The sequence below is a fragment of the Spea bombifrons genome, chromosome 5, assembly GCF_027358695.1.
Source record: "Spea bombifrons isolate aSpeBom1 chromosome 5, aSpeBom1.2.pri, whole genome shotgun sequence".
In the NCBI taxonomy this organism is placed as follows: domain Eukaryota; kingdom Metazoa; phylum Chordata; class Amphibia; order Anura; family Pelobatidae; genus Spea; species Spea bombifrons.
Window position 1 is genome coordinate 52,651,566 of NC_071091.1, and position 20,358 is coordinate 52,671,923.

The 20,358-nt window shown below is 39.5% G+C and overlaps 1 protein-coding gene across 2 annotated transcripts; it reads left to right on the plus strand.

Annotated features, from left to right (window-relative positions):
- The first annotated feature begins 6,001 nt into the window (after window positions 1-6,001).
- RNF152 (ring finger protein 152) lies at window positions 6,002-16,748 on the plus strand. 2 transcript variants are annotated; one of them, XM_053467172.1, is made up of 2 exons: window positions 6,002-6,190; window positions 15,695-16,748. In XM_053467172.1, exon 2 carries the CDS (start codon window positions 15,830-15,832, stop codon window positions 16,439-16,441), a length of 612 nt encoding a protein of 203 aa, XP_053323147.1. In that variant the 5' UTR covers window positions 6,002-6,190; window positions 15,695-15,829; the 3' UTR covers window positions 16,442-16,748. The 2 variants fall into 2 exon arrangements, with proteins under 2 accessions (XP_053323147.1, XP_053323148.1); XM_053467173.1 differs by lacking the exon at window positions 6,002-6,190 and adding an exon at window positions 6,882-7,206.
- The last annotated feature ends 3,610 nt before the right edge of the window (window positions 16,749-20,358 follow it).

A 20,358-nucleotide genomic window follows, 5' to 3' on the forward strand; every position in this document is an offset into this window, starting at 1 on the left:
GTATAACTATCTAAATGCATCTAATCCGCCCCTGAACTCCTCATCTCCTGCTGTAACCCCTTGTCTTCACCTGGCATGTCCCTATCATGCCTGTCTTCATACTCTGCTGTAGTTTAATAATAGTTTAATAGCAATTGTTAAGGCAACGTTTGAAACATCTGCATCCTAAATATAATTCCCTGTATCTGATCACTTGTAAGGTAGCCCTATAAATTCCTAGGCCTCACTTGGAATTACAGCTGCAGTGGCCTCATCCTTGGTAGACTCTTCATAAGCGGACAGATAAGAGTTACACTGGAGCTGAACTTTTGGAAACTGCAACACCGTCACCTTGTGCAATCCACAGGTAACTCACCTAATCGCTTGTCCCAATCGCCCTAATCCTTACTTTGAACCCCAACATGTTTTTACTCTTCTTTTCCCCTCTTCCATCTCCCTTTCCTCTTGACAACCCCTCCACAGTCAAGATCTCTCCCTCCCTCCCTTCTGCCATCACCATACCTCAGCTCACATGCCATTCTCTCCTTTCCTTCCTCATTTGAAGGCATCCCATCCCCACAATTCACAACCCCATTTGTTATCTGTCCGCTCTCTGAAAACACTCTCAGCCATCATCCTAATCAAGCCATCTGAACGATCAACAACCTCTACACATCATCCGAACCCTCTCAACCAGCGGCGTAACAAGAAACCACGGTCCCTGGTGAGAAACCATTTTTTCAAGAGTACTGTAAAAACGTAGGATGCTTGTGATACTTATAATGGGCCAACATTCATAGAGTAAGATGTACGTTTTCAAGACCCATTCAGATGTTGTCGGTAAAAGATACAGATATAGTTAAATGAACCCTTTCAGGACTGGAGGTTTTACATACCATAATGACCGGCATTTTTTAACATTTTTACCATACAGTGTCCTACACAGTAGGTGCTGTTGCTTAACAATGACCCAATTTATGATTAGCAATATCCCCTGATTACATAATACCCTAAATTATATTTTCTAACACTACTGGCTTAAGAGGTTTCAGGGTAATGAAAAATACCCCTCGTCTTCTAATCGGGGTCGTCTTCTAATCAGACCTCAAATAGAGGTCTGATTAGGAGACTAAGATCCAGATCCCCCGCACCGCTGCAGGGGACCTGGATCCTCCTGTCTCACCCCCCTCCCCCATCATACACACACTTACCGGTGCTTCCTGCGGTATTGCCGGGGCAGCGGGTTGACGTCTACGCGATCCGCGTAGACAACGTCCGCTGCAGCCGGAAGGAGGTGTGGCTAGCAGCGGGGGTTGTCTGCGTCCGTCGCGTAGACCTTCCCCGACTGTCAGAGATCAGACTTTCCCGCACTGGTGCCGCACCGGTGCGGGGAACTCTGATCTCTGACAGCCGGGGAAAGTATACGCGACGGACGCATACAAACCCCCGCTGCCAACTCCACCTCCTTCCGGCTGCAGTGGAAGGCGACGTCAACCCGCTGCCCCGGCTGGAAGCACCAGTAAGAGAGGGGTGAGAGGGGAGAGAGGGGTGAGAGAGGGGGAAGGGGGGGGAGAGAGAGTGTGTGTGTGTGTGTGTTAGTTAAATGGGGGTATAGGGTGTGTGTGTGTGTGTGTTAAATGGGGGCATAGGGCATTTCTGGAGTGGCGTTAAGGGGGCATTTAATAGAGCACTCTGTCTCCTGAAATGCCTTATACCTCCCTATATGCCACTCTGCCCCATAATATGCATTTTAACCCCCTAAATGCCAGAATGGGATATAGGGGTATAAGGCATTTCTGGAGGCAGAGTGGCACATAGGGGGTCAAAAGGCATACCGTGGGGCACAGTGGCATATAGAGGGTTAAAAGGCATATCATGGGCCACAGTGCCATATTGGAGTGGCAAGCCTGGGGGCAGATGTGCGTAACTGGGGGACAGGTTGGAAAATACAAGAAATAAAAACAAAAAAAATATTTTTCTCAATCATAGCTTTTATTAAAAATAATAGTTTACATGAATTAACATTTACTGGTAAAACTTTTTTCCTTTGGGGTCGTCTTATATTCAGGCTTTTTCTTTTTTCCTAAGTTAATATTCAGATTTTGGGGGCTCGTCTTATAATCGAGCAAATACGGTATTTTTTTCTACATTGTTTCCAGTGTAATATGGATAGAGTGTTTGGGGATCTCTCTTATACCTTACAGATGCCAGTCATGTCACTTTTTTTTTGCATTGCTGATCTCACTGTGCACAATCAGCCACCAGGGGGAGCCATAAGAGACACCAGCAGGGTCTAGACCAGGGGTGTCCAAGTTTTTTCTGCAGTGGGCCACTTCATCAGAATTGTATATGTGCGAGGGCCGCACTCATTTTTCACTGTGAGAAAATATGGCCTTTAATAAAATATGCAGATTAAAATAAAGTAAATGATACAAAACCTTTACTTTTCCTCTCAATGATTTCTGGGCCTAGAAAGTTTTGTGACTACAAATTCAGGATAATTAAAAACAAAATAGTTCTATTTATTCTAGGGATCCACCAAAATGAAAATTCTGGACGAAAACATTCACAGTTCACTTAGCCAAAACCGAAAATGACACCTCCACATGTTTAATAAAAGTAGGTAACACACCACAATTGGACAAAAAAAAAATAGCAATATGACTTGGCCAGTAAATGCTGGTACCTAGGCATGATGGGACTGTGCTTGCTGTTAGCAATCACACTCCTATCATGCCAAGTCAGCCAGTACATTCTGGTACAGGGTGGCTGTAAGTGATGTGCAGACCCCATACTGCTGGAAGCATCAATACACAAGGGGGGCAGCTAGCTAGGTTTCAGCATGTACTGGCTGACTTGGCATGATAGGGGTGTGATTGCTAACAGTCTCTCCTGTCCTTACAGTGACCTTCCGGTGGGTGTGCCTGGTTGGCGATCTCCACTTACTGTCCCACTATGCTGTAAAATCGATAGAGGTCAGTGGTCTCTTATCTGGCCTCCTTGGAATGCACTGAAGCAGAGCACCCCTAGGTTAGTGGATGGGTAAGGTAGGTGGGTGGACATCCGGAAGAAGCGGACATAAATGCAACAGTCGGTGAGGTAATTTTAAAAGAGGAAAAACTTTATTTGCGTCCTTAGACAGCAACAGGACAAAGGCTTCTGCAGATCAGACCTCACACTTGATGTGTTTCTCACCTACGTGCTTACTCCAAAGCAAGTCTCAAATCTGCTTTTAACCATGCCCCAACAAAGCTGTTCCGATTTGGACAAATGAAATAATATGGTAAACTATGTGCTCTATGCAGAAATAATGCTTGATTAGATGGTGTACCAAACAAAGACCATTTGTCATTAAAAATAAAACTTACAAAAAATAAAGAGAATTTTTATGCTTTCATCACAATTTCATCTACAACCATTTAAATCGAAGGAATTACTGTATGTCAGGTCAGATGATTAATTCCCCCCCCCCCACACACACACAAAGGAGTAAATTTATACATGTTGTTGTGACAGGTAAAATTGTGTTTTACCATAAACAGAATGTGCTTTTAACACACTTGTTTTACATACTGACATGCACGCTCTTACCAAACATAAAATGATTAAAAACTAAACAAGAAAAGGTACTGTGGTTTGATGGTTATTAAGTATCATGCCCTTTTAAAGAACACAAGAGAGCCTAGGATGAGGCCTAAGATCCATATTTATGTTATCCCCTGTAACCCTTGCAATCAGGCCCGACTGACCATCTGGCACACTGGGCACATGCTTGGTGGGCCACTGGCCAACGTCAAACACTCTGATGCTCCAGTGGTGCTTGGGATAAAATCATTTACATGGCAGTAAGAACGAGTTCTATCCATACCTGGGAACTTCTGATCTCCGGCTACCCGGAGACTTCCCTTGCGGGACGCGGCCAGGACTGTCCACTGATGTCAGTGGGAGTTCCCACTGATGTCAGTGGGAGTTCCCACTGATGTCAGTGGGAGGGGAACACCCCCTTTTAAAGGGAAAATGGTCGAGGAGCGGGGCGACCCGGAGAACCGGTGCTTCACCCGGCAATCTCCAGGTATGGTTCTATCCGAGTCATGTGAAACAAGGGAAGGGCTGGTAAAGTGGCAGAGAGCAATTGCCCTCTCAGCTGGTCTGATTTAAAGATGTTGGATCACTGCCTTACGCTTTATTGTGTGTTATACCTGGAATTCCGCATACTGCCACAAGAGTAACAAGGCATTTAAGAGAATTTACTAACTGACTATATCTGTTCTTTGTTTTTATGCATTTTCTTTCGGTTAATGTTTTTCAGATCAGACTGAATAGTCAACAAAGGGCATTGTTGTTTTACAAACGTGGTTCTGGCTGCTTTGAATACTGGCCAACCTGGCTGAACTTCTACCCCAGGCTGAATGATACCAGCCCTCCACTGTATGAAATGGCCAATTCTTATGCAAAGTAGCAAAAAGGTGCAATTCAGTGCAACACTCAGTCCATGGTGCCCAAAGCCCAAAATAGAGGCCAAATAATATAGAATCCCAAAACATTTGGCAAACAATGGCAGGAGGTCAAAGACCACAATCAAGTCCTAATGCATATTTGTTAAAAAATTCCATAAAAGGAGCACATAAAGGATCCCCTGGCGTTTTTCAATAGAATGTCTGCTGATTACTTTACTTTTTCACATTGATATATGCGTGACACCCTACATAATGGTTACATTAAGCCACCATTGACCACTTTAATAACAAGCTGGTAGTCCTGCTTAACCCCTGAAATCTCCCAATTTCACAAAAATTGGTTGAGCGCTTATGGAAGCATATTATTATGTGGTATGTGCAACAGAAAACTTGCTTGCTACTATATTTGCATAGCTAGTGGAAACCAGACAATGAAATATATCAGATCTATGCAATTTAAAAAAGGTTGAGCATTGGTCTGACATTACCTCTCTTGGCAGCCGAAAGGCCTTGCATAAGAACCATCTTTAAAAATACACATACTGGGGAGGGCTGGTGCTTTCTGTCCAATCGGGCAGGTAAAGCCAAATGGCCCCATCAGCCCCCTGGTAATTTATATGCACTGGCACAAATATTTACACAAACTTACACACTCACTTGCACTAACACACATACTCAAGCTAACACATAGTCCCTCTCACACACTTACACATTCATGCTCACACATTCACATTCATGCTAACACTCACTTACAAATAAACATTCATGCTCAGACTTGCACACACATATTCATGCTAACACTCACTTACACACACAAATTCACATTGTTCACAAATGGCTGTCTGGCCCATTCCAGGTTTGACCGTCCCTTTATGAACAATAAATGCTAAGATCTTGAAGCTTTGCATCTAAGAAATAACTGCTCACCCAGTCCTGTCTAAATAGATGGTAGGTTTAACAGGTTTCCCTCTGAGATGGCTCTGGGCAAATGTCCACTGGAAAAAGTAGCCGTGGAGCGAAAACCAGATTGGTGATTCTAATTGCTATTCTCCCTTATCTATTTCCTTCTCTACACATACAAGTACCCAGCTGTGAAAAGCTGGCATACCCAAGTTCTTCTAAGGTTGCCAGGAAAGCCATTTAAAACTGGCAATTTTGAATTGTCCATACCGCAGGCCAGTCTTTGATAATTGCTGCCTGTAGGATTCATAAGTGTCCCATTTTCAAATGTCAGATCTCATCCACCATAGTACTGGTAAGAGAAAAGCAGTGCAGCATTCTGCATGACCCGCCATAACTGTCTTGTTTTGAGACTACCTTGCCCTTAAGCACATGTTAAGCACATGCAAGGCTAATTAAGGGTTACTAGCAGATATTAGGGTGTGGTGCAGAACATGCTTTGCTTCCTCGTTATGAACATCCATAACCTTAAAATACCGGTTAGCGGCTTGTCAAGCAAATCATCAGACAATATGTAGAAGTGCAGCTGTGGCGAGCAGGCAGGCAGGAGGAGGAGGGCTGGGGGGGGACACGATCTGGTTCTGAATGCACTTCTCATTACTGGTTTTACTCTGTAAGTTTGCAAAACAAAACCAACAAAAAAGCAACACCCCTTTCCTCTACATAATCTGTAGCGTGCGAAGACGGGACCAGCCCAGGCAGACACAACCCAGAGCAAGAGGAGCTTAGTGCAGGGAGCTCGGTGCAAGGAGCCTGCCATAGTGCTGGGCTTGAGGGTGTTATTTCACAATCAGGTGAGTGCTTTCTAACAACCATCGCTCCTCTAATAATCCGAATCAGCAGCCCTGCGTGTAAAGTGCTGTATTATGCAGGCGGTCTGAAGCCCAGAGTTTGGCTGGGGGTGTTGGAGCAATTGTGCTGCTTTCCAGCTTGTTGTGCTGCACCAGTTTGTCCATCCTCCTCCTAATACCCTAAAACAGGGCAGGATTGGTGTTAGCCTCGTTGTTGGTCTGTTCTGATCACTAGCCTATGTGTGTTCCTGATCATACACACACACTCGCCTGTTCCTTCTGCAGATCTGATCAGTGCTGGAATAATTACCCGCACATCTGGAAAGGGCATGGGCATCGGTGCACAACCCCTGTGCCGTGGCTGAGCATTGTGGGAATTGCAGTCCCCTGCAGCTGGAGTGAGCCAAGCTCTGGAATGCTTTTTTTTTGGCCAGCTTGTGTTTCAAGATACCTTTCACAACAACTAATAAAAAGTACTTGTCAAAGTCGAGGTAATACAATTATACATTTGCCCTTGGAGGGTAGCTTGCCTGTATTTTCATCCACCGGCATGTTTACTCTTTTACCTAAAATCCGCTATGATAACAGCCCATGGCACTCCTAGCAAAGCTATGTGTACGTTTGGGTATCTCCTCTTCTGCTCATCTGTTTACCGCAGTTAGGATATGGTAAGGTATGCTTTAGAAGAAGGGGAAGGCAATGTAACTCTTTTCACTGCATACTGAAAGCAGATGCCACTTCCCTGCCAGTGCTTGTTGCATTTAGGGGTGAACAGGATCGTTTGTGCCGATGGGTGGTCTGCTTACACACCCCAGAAGGGAGGGTATACCAGATCAAGGAATATTTACTTGCATGGAGGTGGATGTTGTGATTGGGCTTGCTGTCTGCCTGTGATTCACTGCAGGCAGAACAAAGCGTTTACTAGCCCTCCCTGGCTTCCTGCTTGTCGCCTCCTGCCTGCACTACCAGCTGATATCATCATGCAGGCACTGCCAAGCAGCAGCTACTGACACATCCAGGTAATGTTTGCTATAAATCAAGGGGGCAATCATAAGCAGGCAGCAAAATCCAGCCATTTCAGGATGTGTTTTTTTTTTTTTTAATATATATTTGTTTGAAATAGACAAATAGTCTCATTCTATGTTAAAAATTGTTGGGGGCTTGTATACGTTTTCTAGTTGCTGAGTGTGGCTTGTTGGAATGTCACCGTTTCCATATGGGGTCTATCATAGAAAAAAAAAACGAAGGAGGGTTTGTATGATCTCATGGTTGAAGAATTCAGCAGGGATTTTCTTGGTTAGAGTAAAAGATATACAGGCTTGTTCTGTGTACATCTTATTGCCAAAATACATCCGGATGGCTTTTGTTTGTGAATGAATGCTGATCATATGGCATTCTGCTATTGTTGTGTGTGATACAATAACACAATCAGCCTAGGGAAAGTCTTCCATGCACTTTCATGGGAGATGAGAACATTTGTTTGTTTCACCCCCTGTGTTAAAGCTGCCAGTCTCTTAAATTCTATGCCTGTCATCGGTTTCTTGCTCAATATTGCTTTACCATATTATGGGAGTTTTTGTGGTTATTCTTCCTGTTGTTGCAACCATGTACATGTTTGAGGATGTTATTGTTAAATGTATTTGGTAGGCTAGGACTGACAAATTGCCCCTATGGTCCACTTTTGAATAACCCTACAGTTTTGGGGAATAAAATAATGTTGTTTTCATGTATGGGTGCAGTGTGGGTAGCTGCTATAGTTGCATATTTTTCTTTGTTTTCTGTTTTTGTGTTGATAACATTTACCATATGATTATGTCTATTCTGTTTAGCTATTAGAGGGATTTATTTCTATAAGAAATATGTCTTTATAGAAAAGGAGACTTTGCTGGTATAGATTGTTAAATACACGTTTAGCGTTCGTCAAGCTGGGATCACTTTTTTTTTTTAGGTCATCCACTGTATGTGCTGGTTGATTGTAGGGATTATTTCCGGGGTGCATCGCTAATGTAAGATGAATGGCAAAATCTGCAATTAGTTTTGCAAGGTCAGCTGTGGTAGCTTTCCCTGTCATTATACAAGAACTTTGAGTGTTTCCTACAGAGGTTATTTCAGTTAAGAATGCTCATAATCCAATAATTAGCTAGACATCAGATCAGTCCTCCTAAACCATACATACTACTAAGCCATTAGTGTTCCATTGTTTTGCAAAACACAATTTATTGTCTCATTTAGCCTGCTGGAGCATGCATCAGTGATGGATGCGTGTTTTTCCTCACTGGACATGCTTAAACACGGGAACTCAATTTCAGCCTGTTCACTAAATAATCAATATTCTCATATATATATATATATATATATATATATATATATATATATATATATATATAATATAATATAATTAGACCACATAACATACATTATGAAATTAAACCAGTAATAATATTTCAGTGAATCCAGGTATTGATGTTTTTATATACTTACATTTTATTCTCAAGCCATTATATTTACTTAAATGCATATGATATCTAAGTGACCCCTTTACCACATTTGGCAGACCCCCCCCCCATGCATTTGTATTTGTTCTCTGCCCCCCCCCACATCTGTGCTATACCCAACACCGGCTAGCCCCCGCACTGTCATGAGAGTTTGAGGGGGCCCAAGTGAGACCATTCCTTGCTTGCACAGAAAGCAATCCTGTTTTCCTGCCAGTTTCAAGCAGCCAAAACTAGTGCAAAAATTGTACCACTGTAGGGCTGGTGAGCTGCAACTGTGGTGCTGCAGCTTCTCCTAAAGGTAAGTGGTTTATTTATTTATTTTTCTTTCAGCAAATGAATGCATATTAACATAAATACTTAAAAATCACTTTAACGTCCATTCTTCGGTGACAAATTGGCATACCAAAAGAAATCGAAAACAAAAACCATGAAAACCCTTGGTAAATGTAAATTAATTCCATTGTTACCAGCTGCATTCTCCTCCTCAAATAATCTGGAGATAATGCTAGGCTGTTAAGTGGGTCACCATTTGCAACGATATAGCTTTATTTATCTGAGATAGGTGTAGATCAAAGTAAATTTCCACTGGAGCTATTGTTGAGTACAATTTGCTGACCTACATAGAAAATCACACAAGTGAATGTCACCAAAACAAAAAAAAGTTTGTTTTGTAATAAAAATGGCAACAATGAAGTGCCTTTTTCATTTAAATAGGTCTTGTTTGTTTTGTTTGCTGTAACAAAGTTTGTTCTGGTAGGTTTTAACACTTTTTTATTATTTTATACATATATTTATTGACTTTATGCTCAGAAGACAAGATTAGTAAGAATGACAATGTGTCAATATAGATTATTAAAACAAGTCAACGTCCAAGTGGATGTGTATAGTTAATCCATTTTTACACCAGAGTCGGTACTGAGCAAAGGTTAAAACCCAGCCTTACAAAAAAAGTCTTCTGCAAATTCTAGTACTGATCATTAAATGAAAATCTCCATTTCAAATTGTTTGAAACAAATCCTCCCTTTTGCCTGCCAGAGCCAAGAAAAAAAAAGAAACAGTAAATTGTTGTACCCCACCTCTCCCCCGAGGCAGTGGGAATGGAATGTATTAACTTCGGGGTGTTTACCAAATGGAGGAAATACACGGAGCAGGAAGTCGGCAACATTCATGCCGGGGGCTGTCCAGTCTAGTGGCCTAGTTACAAAGCACTCTAAAACACGTCAGAAAGATAACGAGATAAGTATTAAATTGCTTGTACAGAAAGGGAAGACGCCCAAAAAGAGAGGCACAGAAAGGATAAATTCTGGTTAAGTGTTACGCAGACCAGTGGTGTACAACTCCAGGTCACAAAAAAGGCCGTAGTTTTGGATATCCCACCTTGAACGCAGGTCTCCTTGATCTCAAAACATTTATTAAACTATTCCTTTTAGGCAACAAAACACATAATTCCTGGTCTGCCCGTGGCCCTCAAGGACTAGAGTTTGACACCTGTGCTAGACACGCAGGAGCTGCGTGTTAATCTCGTCTAGCAGACTATATACTGTATGTGCAACAGAGAACACGTAGGTATTTAGTGTCTTGCGCAGATAATGCAGAACCTGTATGTATTTCTTCTGGGACCTGGGGTGTCTAATACATAGAAACGTAATTCCTCCATTCACGGTACAGTGCTGCGCAGTACTGATCCTTTGCACTGGCCGCTTCTCGTAACCTTTTTCACCTAATAATATAATTCCCTATCAATGAGGTCACATTTGCTTATATGGTAGCTTTTGTAAATTAAAGATAGTTTGTATAAGATTCTGCAGAGCTACAAAGCCTGGCAGTGGCACACGGACAACCTCTATATTAACCTCCGCCACAATGGGGTGATGTATTGGACACGCTTACAGTTATTGTCTTTATCATTATATACACGTTTGTTGGCATGATGATCTAGGTCCTTTGCAACTTCTACACCCTTAGTATTTATTCCAGATCTGTAATCTCAAATGGTTTGCGGAACGTAAGGATTATCTAATAAATGAAGTGGTCTGTGAGCACATTCTAATCACAGTCTCAGCTGTCTTGTAGTTTAGGGCTGGATTGTGTAATATATAGACTGATGTCTTACAAAGAAATACACAAAAACAAAAAGCATTCTCTTTACCTCTTCTGGTTATCTATATTTTTCATCTTTTTATTTTCTGGATAGGAAAGTGATGGACATTTCTCTATTTGGGTTGAAGTTGCTTTTAATCTGTTTTCCATTTGCAGTGTTCGCATTTCTGGGAAAAATTTTGTCTTCTGATTCCAGGAATGTGGGCATATAAAGTATATTCAGTATGTTATGAATCTGTGTTCAAGATCTCTGCAGAGGCATCTAATTAATATCAGAAGATCTAGATGGACTACAGGGACTTATTCTCTGGCACACAGAGCACCTCATAATCAAAAAGCTGCACTAGAATTAAATAAAAAATATAAAAACTCATTGATTTCTGGATTCTATATTATGTTATAGTTCTTCTAATAATAGTTTTATGCTTATTTTTAACATCAACATTTGTTTTAATTGTACGTTTACTTATCATACCAGAGGCTATATGATCTCAAGGACCTCAGGCTATGCTTCACTAAAGTGACTTCTTGTGTGTACCTGCTTTGGTAGTGGGTCAATGGGGCACACTATATTGGTATTGAAGCTGATCTTTACCTTAAAAAATAAATCCCATAATCCCAACATATCCTAGTGTTTTTACTTTAAAAAATAAATCCCATAATCCCAACATATCCTCGTGTTTGTACCTGGCAACTATCTGGGTTTGACCCGGAGTTTCCAGTTAAGGCACTGCTTCCCTGGGTCACTTTCCTCTTACTGCAGGCAATGTTTGGCCTTTTCATTAATGTTTTGCTGCAGACACTTAGTTGTCATGTGACACAAAAGCAGACGCCAATATGTTTTTGCCACATAAACTGAAAATTCTTATTACATTTCTGTTTCTTTTTTAAAAAATTGCAGGGAAAAAATACAGTGACATATATTATAAAGCTTATTTGCTCAAAGTGCAATAAATGTATCATTATTCCATGGACCATAACAACTGCCAGTATCCCTTAACATTCCTAATATTGCAGTTAGTTTTTTTTTGGTATTTGTAATAAAAATACCTTAACATGTCTCTCCTGTCTTGAGAAGATGAGTTATATGAGCAAATAACTGACCTCTGCTTTCCTTAATGTCAGCTCATTTATAAATAAGAGGTGGTTTAGATTAATGCTGAAATGGATCAAAGGAAGCTGAGCTTTGTGGCAGTCTGGTTGAAATGTTTTATTATAAACATCTCAGAAAACTGCCTTATGGCGTGTTAGCAAACAGGAACAGATTGAAAATTCAAATCGGCTCTGGCGCTTTAAGACCAGTGGCTTATAAATGATGTATGTGATGCCATCTGGTGGACCCACGTTGCCACACACTTATGCTTTTGCAGCGTCCGGCCACACTAAAGGACGATAAATACATAGCCATTTTTGTGCTTCATTTATGTCAAGTTTATTTTAGTTGAAATCTCAGTCATTTAAAGCCTTAAACTCACTTGAAATCTACACGCTTAACAGGTGGTATGTTTGAACATTGCAGGAAATGAGTTTGTTGAGAGATTCTGTTTTCTATTGTTCTACAAACTGAAATGGTTTGTGGTGCTTGGGGTGAGGTAATAAATGAAGTGGTATGTGAGCATGGTTTACAAACGCAAAACCCTTTCACATGTGTAAAATATAACCATGACCTTAAATGACTATTGGTTTAAGGTGAGATCTGTAGTGGTAGAATTCATAGGTTTTCAGTGGCCAACGTGGTAAGGCAGGCTGACAAAATAGATTAGCAGGCCTGGGAAGTTGTGCTGTTTCCCTAGGACCTTGGGTCATTTTTTTTCCAATCCCTGGGCCCTGCCAAGCTCATGCCTCCTTTCTACCTACTAAGTTTTAACCTCCTTCAAGCAAGGGGGGGGGGTCAGGCTGACATATAGTTCCTGACTATGTAAATAAGGTTTAGGTTTTGCAATGAATGTGGGATTATGGTTGAACAATATTTTTTTTTTTTTTTTTGTGCCCAGGGAAGCAATGGAATTTTAATCTCCTTGTGCACCTAAAGCACTTTACGTAGTGCATACTACATTTTAACTGCAAACAGATAGCATTAGTAAAACTTACTCTCGTCTTCCAAACAGTAAATATAGTTGTTTATTCTTGGTAATCAACAGATAATGTGACAAAGAAGAACAAAATAATTGGGTGGAATAATCACGTTCCTGAGGACAGGAGGTTACGGTTGTGTACTCATGGTATCCACAAGGCTGGGTTTAGTACATACGTTTTTGTTTGCAATCTGTAAATGCCACTAGGTAAGCTGATTTGTAGTATTTTTGGAAAAGTGGCAGGTCCGTAAACTAAATATCTGCTATGTAAATAGTTTAAAGAAATCGTAGGAGGTTTGCCCTAGAAAGAAATGTGACCTCAGTTATATAATTCGCTACTCACTGGGATGGGCCAAATGAGGAGCAGCAGCCCCATAGGGAATTGGTGTCGGCATGACATTGTAATGAAACTCAAGTTTCATGTAACAAGTGGTCAAAAACTACAAAGATCAGGTATTTTATAATTATAAATAGGCAAAAAGTAAGTTGAGAGTCAGGTTACATGTTGCAGGTTTATATACAAACATCAGATTCTAGGTCAACAAGTCTGGAAGGTCTGCCTTCACAGAAGCGCAGTTACGAAGAAAGGTAAATAGCATTGGAAACAGGCTGCGCTAATTGCGCCCCTCCCCCGCTGGCAGGTTCACAAGCAGTATGTGTACATAGGTCAGAAGAGCCATAGGTTGGCGGTAGGCTAATTGTTAAAGTGCATATCCACTTCCAAAACAACAAAATATCTGATCTATCATGCACGCATAAACATGTTTAGCACTACTCACTCTCCAAATGAGTTATGTTAATCTATTTTGTATCTCTTTGTTTTATTTGATAATCATAATTGCTTGACCATGAGAAACAGTTAAAGAATTTGGAGGGTATATTTTTCAAGGGTGAAAAACAGTTATGGAAGTAAGAAGTAAACCTTGATGCTACAAGAGCAGGTCTAATTAAATATGTATTCCATTGCAATGTGTACTGAATTATTCATTAGGAAATAAATTAGACTTGGTATAATAGATTCCACTTAAGGTCCAGTGACCTCTAGATTTGCTTATAAAAGATATATGAATGATGAGACTGTCATCGAACTGTCCTGTTGCCTTATACTTTTTGACTCTACAGAATTAGAAACACTAGCTTTGAAGTGAAATAAAATGATTCTTTGTCACCCCAGAAAATAATACAAGCGTGATATTGGTTGTGTTCGATATACATAGAGTCCACACCCATGGACGGGATGCCAGAAGCATGTTTCACAAGTCGGGATAAAGAGGTAAATCCGGAGTCCCGGACTTACCTCTTTATGCCTCAAATTTCAAAAAGGGTGATTGCATTATGTGACCCCATGACAGTAGTGCAGCAGCTCGCTGAGGATAGGGTATACAAATAGAAGAGTTTGCAACTAACTGACGTGAATTTGAACCAAGATCAAAGTTAGTTATGCCAATTTTTTTTATTGAATGAATGTTTCACATGCTTGACATTATGGCTATATTGATTTCCCAATGTATTATTTATTTTATCTTAAATACAGTTTTTAAAACCATGTCCTTTTTTTTTTTTAGACATACAACACTGGTTCAAAACCTGGTATCTGTCTTCTCTGTCATTACCTCTTCTCTCTCCCATATTCAGGATTTCACTCCTCCTGCACGCCTTCCCTTCCCTGACTTTCAAAAGCTTTCTGAAAATCCACCTATTTCGAGAAGAGTACAACCTTTTTTTCCTAATACTCTCAGCCATCATCCTAATCAAGTCATCTGAATGATCATCTTCAACAGATCATCCAGAGCCTATGAACTCAAGCAGGTCTCTTCCACTGTTTCACTCCCCCCTCTACCACTGACTAGATTGTAAGCTTGCAAGAGCAGGACCCTCTTCTCCTTTTGTACCATTTTTTTTGTGTGTGACTTTAAACTATCCCACTGATTGTAACAGTGCTACATAATCTGCTTGTGCTATATATATATATATATATATATATATATATATATGTATGTAATGTCTTAGTGTATAAAAGATTTGCTAGAGCACATTCACTCAAGTAAAAGACACAGAAACCTATATCCTTCATTTTTTTTTCTTTTGGTACAAACAAATAGTTGTAGCAAAGTACATTTCATATATTAATGTGCTGTGGAAACTGGTAACTAACTTTCAATTTGAAATAATCATAGTTTGATTTAATCATATTTATTTTTGTTATTAATAAGACCCCCCCCAAAACAACTAGATTATTTCAGTGTTTCAACTATTTTGTTCACTAAATAAAAGTACTGTGTGTATTCCAGTTGATCAACATCGTACTATTATTTATAGATTTTTTGCACACAAAATTTTTTTTTCTTTGTAACTTGCAAATCTAACCTATTATCGCAATCAATAGAAATCTGCTTTTTGTCTTTTCAATTTGTTCCTTGTTACATTTTTCCAGCTGTTTCAGTGAATTTTTTTGTTTTTTGTTTTAAACCGCATACTATACAGCATGTTTTAGAAAGCTTTTCGCTGTATATCTATTCAACCAGCTAATTAACGTAGAGAATATTTTGGCCTGGTCAATGACCGTAAAAAAAAGTAGAGAGAGTTCAAGTCTTCGATTTTGAGGAATTTTTTTCATTTTTAACGATCCGGTATCTCAAAGAAATAGAGAATAAATGCCACAGGAAAACATCATTAAAATATTTTTTTGTATAAATCTGAAACTGAGAATTATAAAGTTGGACTTTATAAACACTTTCTTATTTTGATTATATTTTCTTTTTAGTTCTTAATGTAGATTTTGCTATGTTTCTGTATGAATGCGAAAGTAACAGTTTTTTTCATTTTTTTTTTTATAGACCTTACCTGGATGTACATCTCAACTATTGAAATAATCCCATACCGCAAAAAGTTAGGTACTACAGCTTTCTACCACAGCCCTGATAATCTTATCTGAGTATCCAAACAGCCTTACAACTTTGCTTGACCTGAGAATGGAGACACTTTCACAAGATTCTCTACTGGAATGTCAAATTTGTTTCAATTATTACAGCCCTCGAAGAAGGCCAAAGCTGCTTGATTGTAAACATACATGCTGTTCCATCTGCCTGCAGCAAATGAGAGCTAGCCAGAAAGACCTTAGATGCCCTTGGTGCAGAGGCGTTACAAAATTGCCACCAGGATATTCTGTGTCTCAGCTTCCAGATGACCCTGATGTTGTTGCTGTGATTGCGATTCCTCACACTTCAGAAAACACACCAGTGTTCATTAAATTGCCTAGTAATGGGTGCTACATGTGGCCACTGCCTGTCAGCAAGGAAAGAGCATTGCTGCCAGGTGACATTGGATGTCGGCTTCTACCAGGAAATCAACAAAAGCCAGTCACTGTTGTGGCTATGCCAATGGAACAGCATCCATTGCAAAGTAGCCTTCAACAAGATATGTTGGAAGAAGAACACGAAAGAAGAGGGGTGGTTAAAAGCTCTACCTGGTCGGGAGTCTGCACTGTGATTCTGGTTGCATGTGTGTTGGTCTTCCTTCTTGGCATTGTTCTTCACAACATGTCTTGCATTTCAAAGCGCTTCACTGTGATTTCCTGCGGCTGAGTTGGACTCCATTTATCTTCTGTGCCATATTTGTTTTTTAGAAATAGGGCAAAGTAAAATGTAAACATCAGTCTTGTAAACTGGGGGGCAAATCCAACCCAAACAAGGGTGGGGACCTGTTAACTTCCATATTAGGTAATAAGCCCTATGAGTGGGTTCTCCACACCAAGCAGTGTGGTTAGCGTTAATGAAGATTGCATGCACAGTCATCATTTCTACGCAAACAGGACTTGTGTGATAGTTTCGATGGGTAGGGCAGCAAAGACTTTATTCTTTGAGGATATGCTATGGCCATGAACACCAATTTCTGGACTAGGTCTTTAGAAAGCCCAAAATGTTTATATGCCACCCTTAGTTTTAGATGAATTCAAAGAGAGGGCCTAGATCATTTCCAGACAGATGTTTCCAGAATAGATTTTGAATTGTTTATAAGCAAATAAAGATGGGGCTAAACAGATGTGTTAAAAATAATGGTTATCTGATACACACAGTGATATGTATCTGGCTACCTCTCAGGTGTTTTAATAATCCACATGGTTGCTGTATGCTGATGATCCGTTGTAAGTGGTACTCTGGATGTTTTATTGCTCAGAAATAACCTCAGTGTATTTCTTTCTAAACAGCCTGTATTCAGGTGCCTATGAAATAGATGAGGTGGAATGTCTTGGACAATAAGGTTGATCCCAAGTTGTAATTTCATTTTTTTGTAGTCTATCAATGTTTAAATATACGTGAAGCATGTTTAACCACATCTGTTAACCTCTGATGGTTAAGTACCCATCTCATTGCAATAAAATGACTATGTTAATGTTACAATAAAGATTCTATGTTGTGGACTTTAAAATAAAGAACATGGAAACACTTAGGTTGTTAGAGGTGGTATTTTCAGTAATTTGTCTAAATATAGAATTTATGGGTCCATGGCCATAATAATATATTTTGGACCAGTACAGCGTATATGACTTCACACAAAAATCATAGCCTTAAAATATACACATTTCTCAATTTTTACTTTAATAGATGTGTTCATTTTGCAGGAAATTTTCATCAGGGCCTCAGAAGGCTGATGAGACCAACTTTTAGGGGCACGTTTGAAGGTATATCTATTCAATTTGAGATGCCGTGCTTTCCATATGAGCTATGTGTCTACCTTTACATTTTTATGCATTGAATATGCATACCTTTCGTTAACATAGATAGCAGAGAACAGGGGCCAACACTAAGTGACCTCATGTATTGGGGTGATCTGGTACCTTTTTGTATAGTTTAGAAGGAGGAAACCCCCATTGTATCAATTGTTTTAGCATTGCCATTGACAGCTTAAGGTTCTTACAGAAAACATCAACATATTTGTAGTTAATGATTCTTCATATATAAGTTTATATTTCTTTAACTATATAATTACATACAAAATACACTTTTTCCTGAGCATGAATGCTTTCACTTTTTTTATTCAACCAATGGACTGATAATAAATGTCTTGCTTGCAAACGAAGTTCTCATGCATTTGTATTTCTTTTTTAAGCATTGTAATAAAATTGTAAAATTTTGCAAGTTCTCAGCTTTCATGTCTTAATCATGTTATATTGTATAATCTGAGAATTCTAATTATCCGTGTTCCGTTACTTTCAGCAAAAAAAAAAAAAGAATTTCAGAATTATTTAACTTAGCCTTGTATTGAGATACGAGTAGACCACATGTAGAGTATACATGGTTTACAACATTTACTATATGGAATGTGCTTTAAAGCGTTCATGAATTTCATGTTTGCTGATCCAAATAAATAGTAAAGCCAGCAGCAATGTAATGTAGTTTATTTTCAGGAATATTAGGTATGCTTAATTAAAAGGATCTCCCAAAAATATAGAATTCAACTTTAAAAATCATGCAGGATTCCATAAGAAATAAGGTAAATCCAACAGCTTCAGCTCATGAGAACTGATGAATATTCATAATTCAGATAAACTTGTGTTGGACCTGTATAAATAAAAATAACATTTACTGAGAAAGCTATAAGCTATAAAGACCAGATCTTACTGTGTGAAGAAGCTGTGACTCCTTACATATTTTGTAGCAGGCGTGATACTTTGTCAATATTTTGGTTCTTTTAATTATATTTTGTTTCTTTAAATAAAATCTTTCTTTAAAAAGACCATGATCTGCAGTTGCTCATCTACATGTTTATTAGTCTAATTAAAACATTAATTGGTTACATATTTATTTATTTATTGGAGTACACTATATGTCAATGCAGCTTTTAGCACTTTCAGTATTTTTGTCTCATTCCAGAAGTTAAGGGTTACAGAACCACATTTCATGCAGAATCTTAGATAACTATTCCAAGCACATAGATCCTTTTATATTTCTTGGAGGTACTTGTATAAATATTTAAAAATATTATGCGTCTTCTGTTTCTGCTTAAACTGTTGAGTCCAATTCAAGTATTTATGGAATGAATGTCTAATCTTCAATCATCCTAAGCGTTAACAGCCAAGTGATGAGGACGAAAATGTACTTAAAGTTAAGCACTACCCTTTTAGCTTTTTTAATGCGTGGAGTGCACTGCAATCGTCAGATCGTTTCCACCACAAAACATGAAACGCTCATAAGACAGAAAAGACACTTATAAGATGAACTGACGTGCAGGCGTCATGCAGTTGTGTGTCTGATCTCACCAATCAAGCGTACATAAACGGTATTGGCTGCAACACTCTTATTAAAGCGGGGTATGCCTTTAATGCAATTTTATTAATGTGACAGAACTCTCCATCACTGGGGCCACTGGAGAGGCCTGACAGCCAGCCTCCTCCCTATTGACTATGGGCCCTGACTTTGTAAAGACTTCTGTGTCTACCCCCAGCAGGATATCATCTCATCACTTGCTGAGGGGATTATCTCTGGCAGACAGCCAGGATCCGCAACCAGGGAGTGACCACCATTGTTTCAGTTTAATGTCAGGCACATGATGCACTACAATATTGTCCCCCAGTTTCACCACTACAGACATTTACCCAGGCCAATTCCTGGAACTGATTTCGGCCAGTTATAGATAGTGGAGGTAGGGACCCCTATTGTATTGTTAATCCCTTTACTGCCCCTGTTGTCTCTGGGAGGCAGGTTAAGGGGGTGGTTTGTATCCCAATATCTTGTTTTATGCTAATGTGTGATTTGCTGGATATATCCAGCCCTGTGTATGAAAAAAAGCAGTCTTCGTTTTGGGTATACCCTACACTGAGTCTCGGCTAGTGACTGGGAAACCGGAGAAAGAGTGTGTTGTCCCAGGCTAAGGGAGCACAAGTCAGCGGAGGTAGTCGGTCAGGCTATCCAGATCCGTGACAATTAAGTTAAGAGTTTGTTAAATAATGCCATAGTTTAAAAGGCAGTGGACTAGTAAACAATGTGAAAAATAATAATTTAATTATTTCAAAGTCGGAACCCAAACAATAAAAGACAAATAATCTTTGTACGTTTGACATTTGCTTGCCGTTCTTAAGAATCCATGTTTCTCTAATAAAATAGCATTGTTAAAGCTGAGGTTTAAAATAAACTGTAATATGTACAGTAATTCATCTATCATGTATGACTATACTTGTTTTCCAAGGTCTGTGAAATCTAGTTCTTGTAGTTCAAAGAAAAAAAACCCATCATCCTAGATTGGCCACTGACCTAATGTGAATAATATTTGTCCAGCTTGTGAGCATTACTTTTTAAAAAGTAAATCATATAGCTGGACAAGCCAGCATTGGCTTGAGCCAAGATTTTTCCTGTTAGGCAAGAGAGGAGAGGGGTTAAACTCCTTCTTTATAATTTTGATTCTTCAGGACTAATGGTCTACTAGTGTCTACTTATCTACTTATACTTTTATCTAGTTGAACAATATTGATACAGATGAAAAACTACCTCGCTCACAGTCAGTT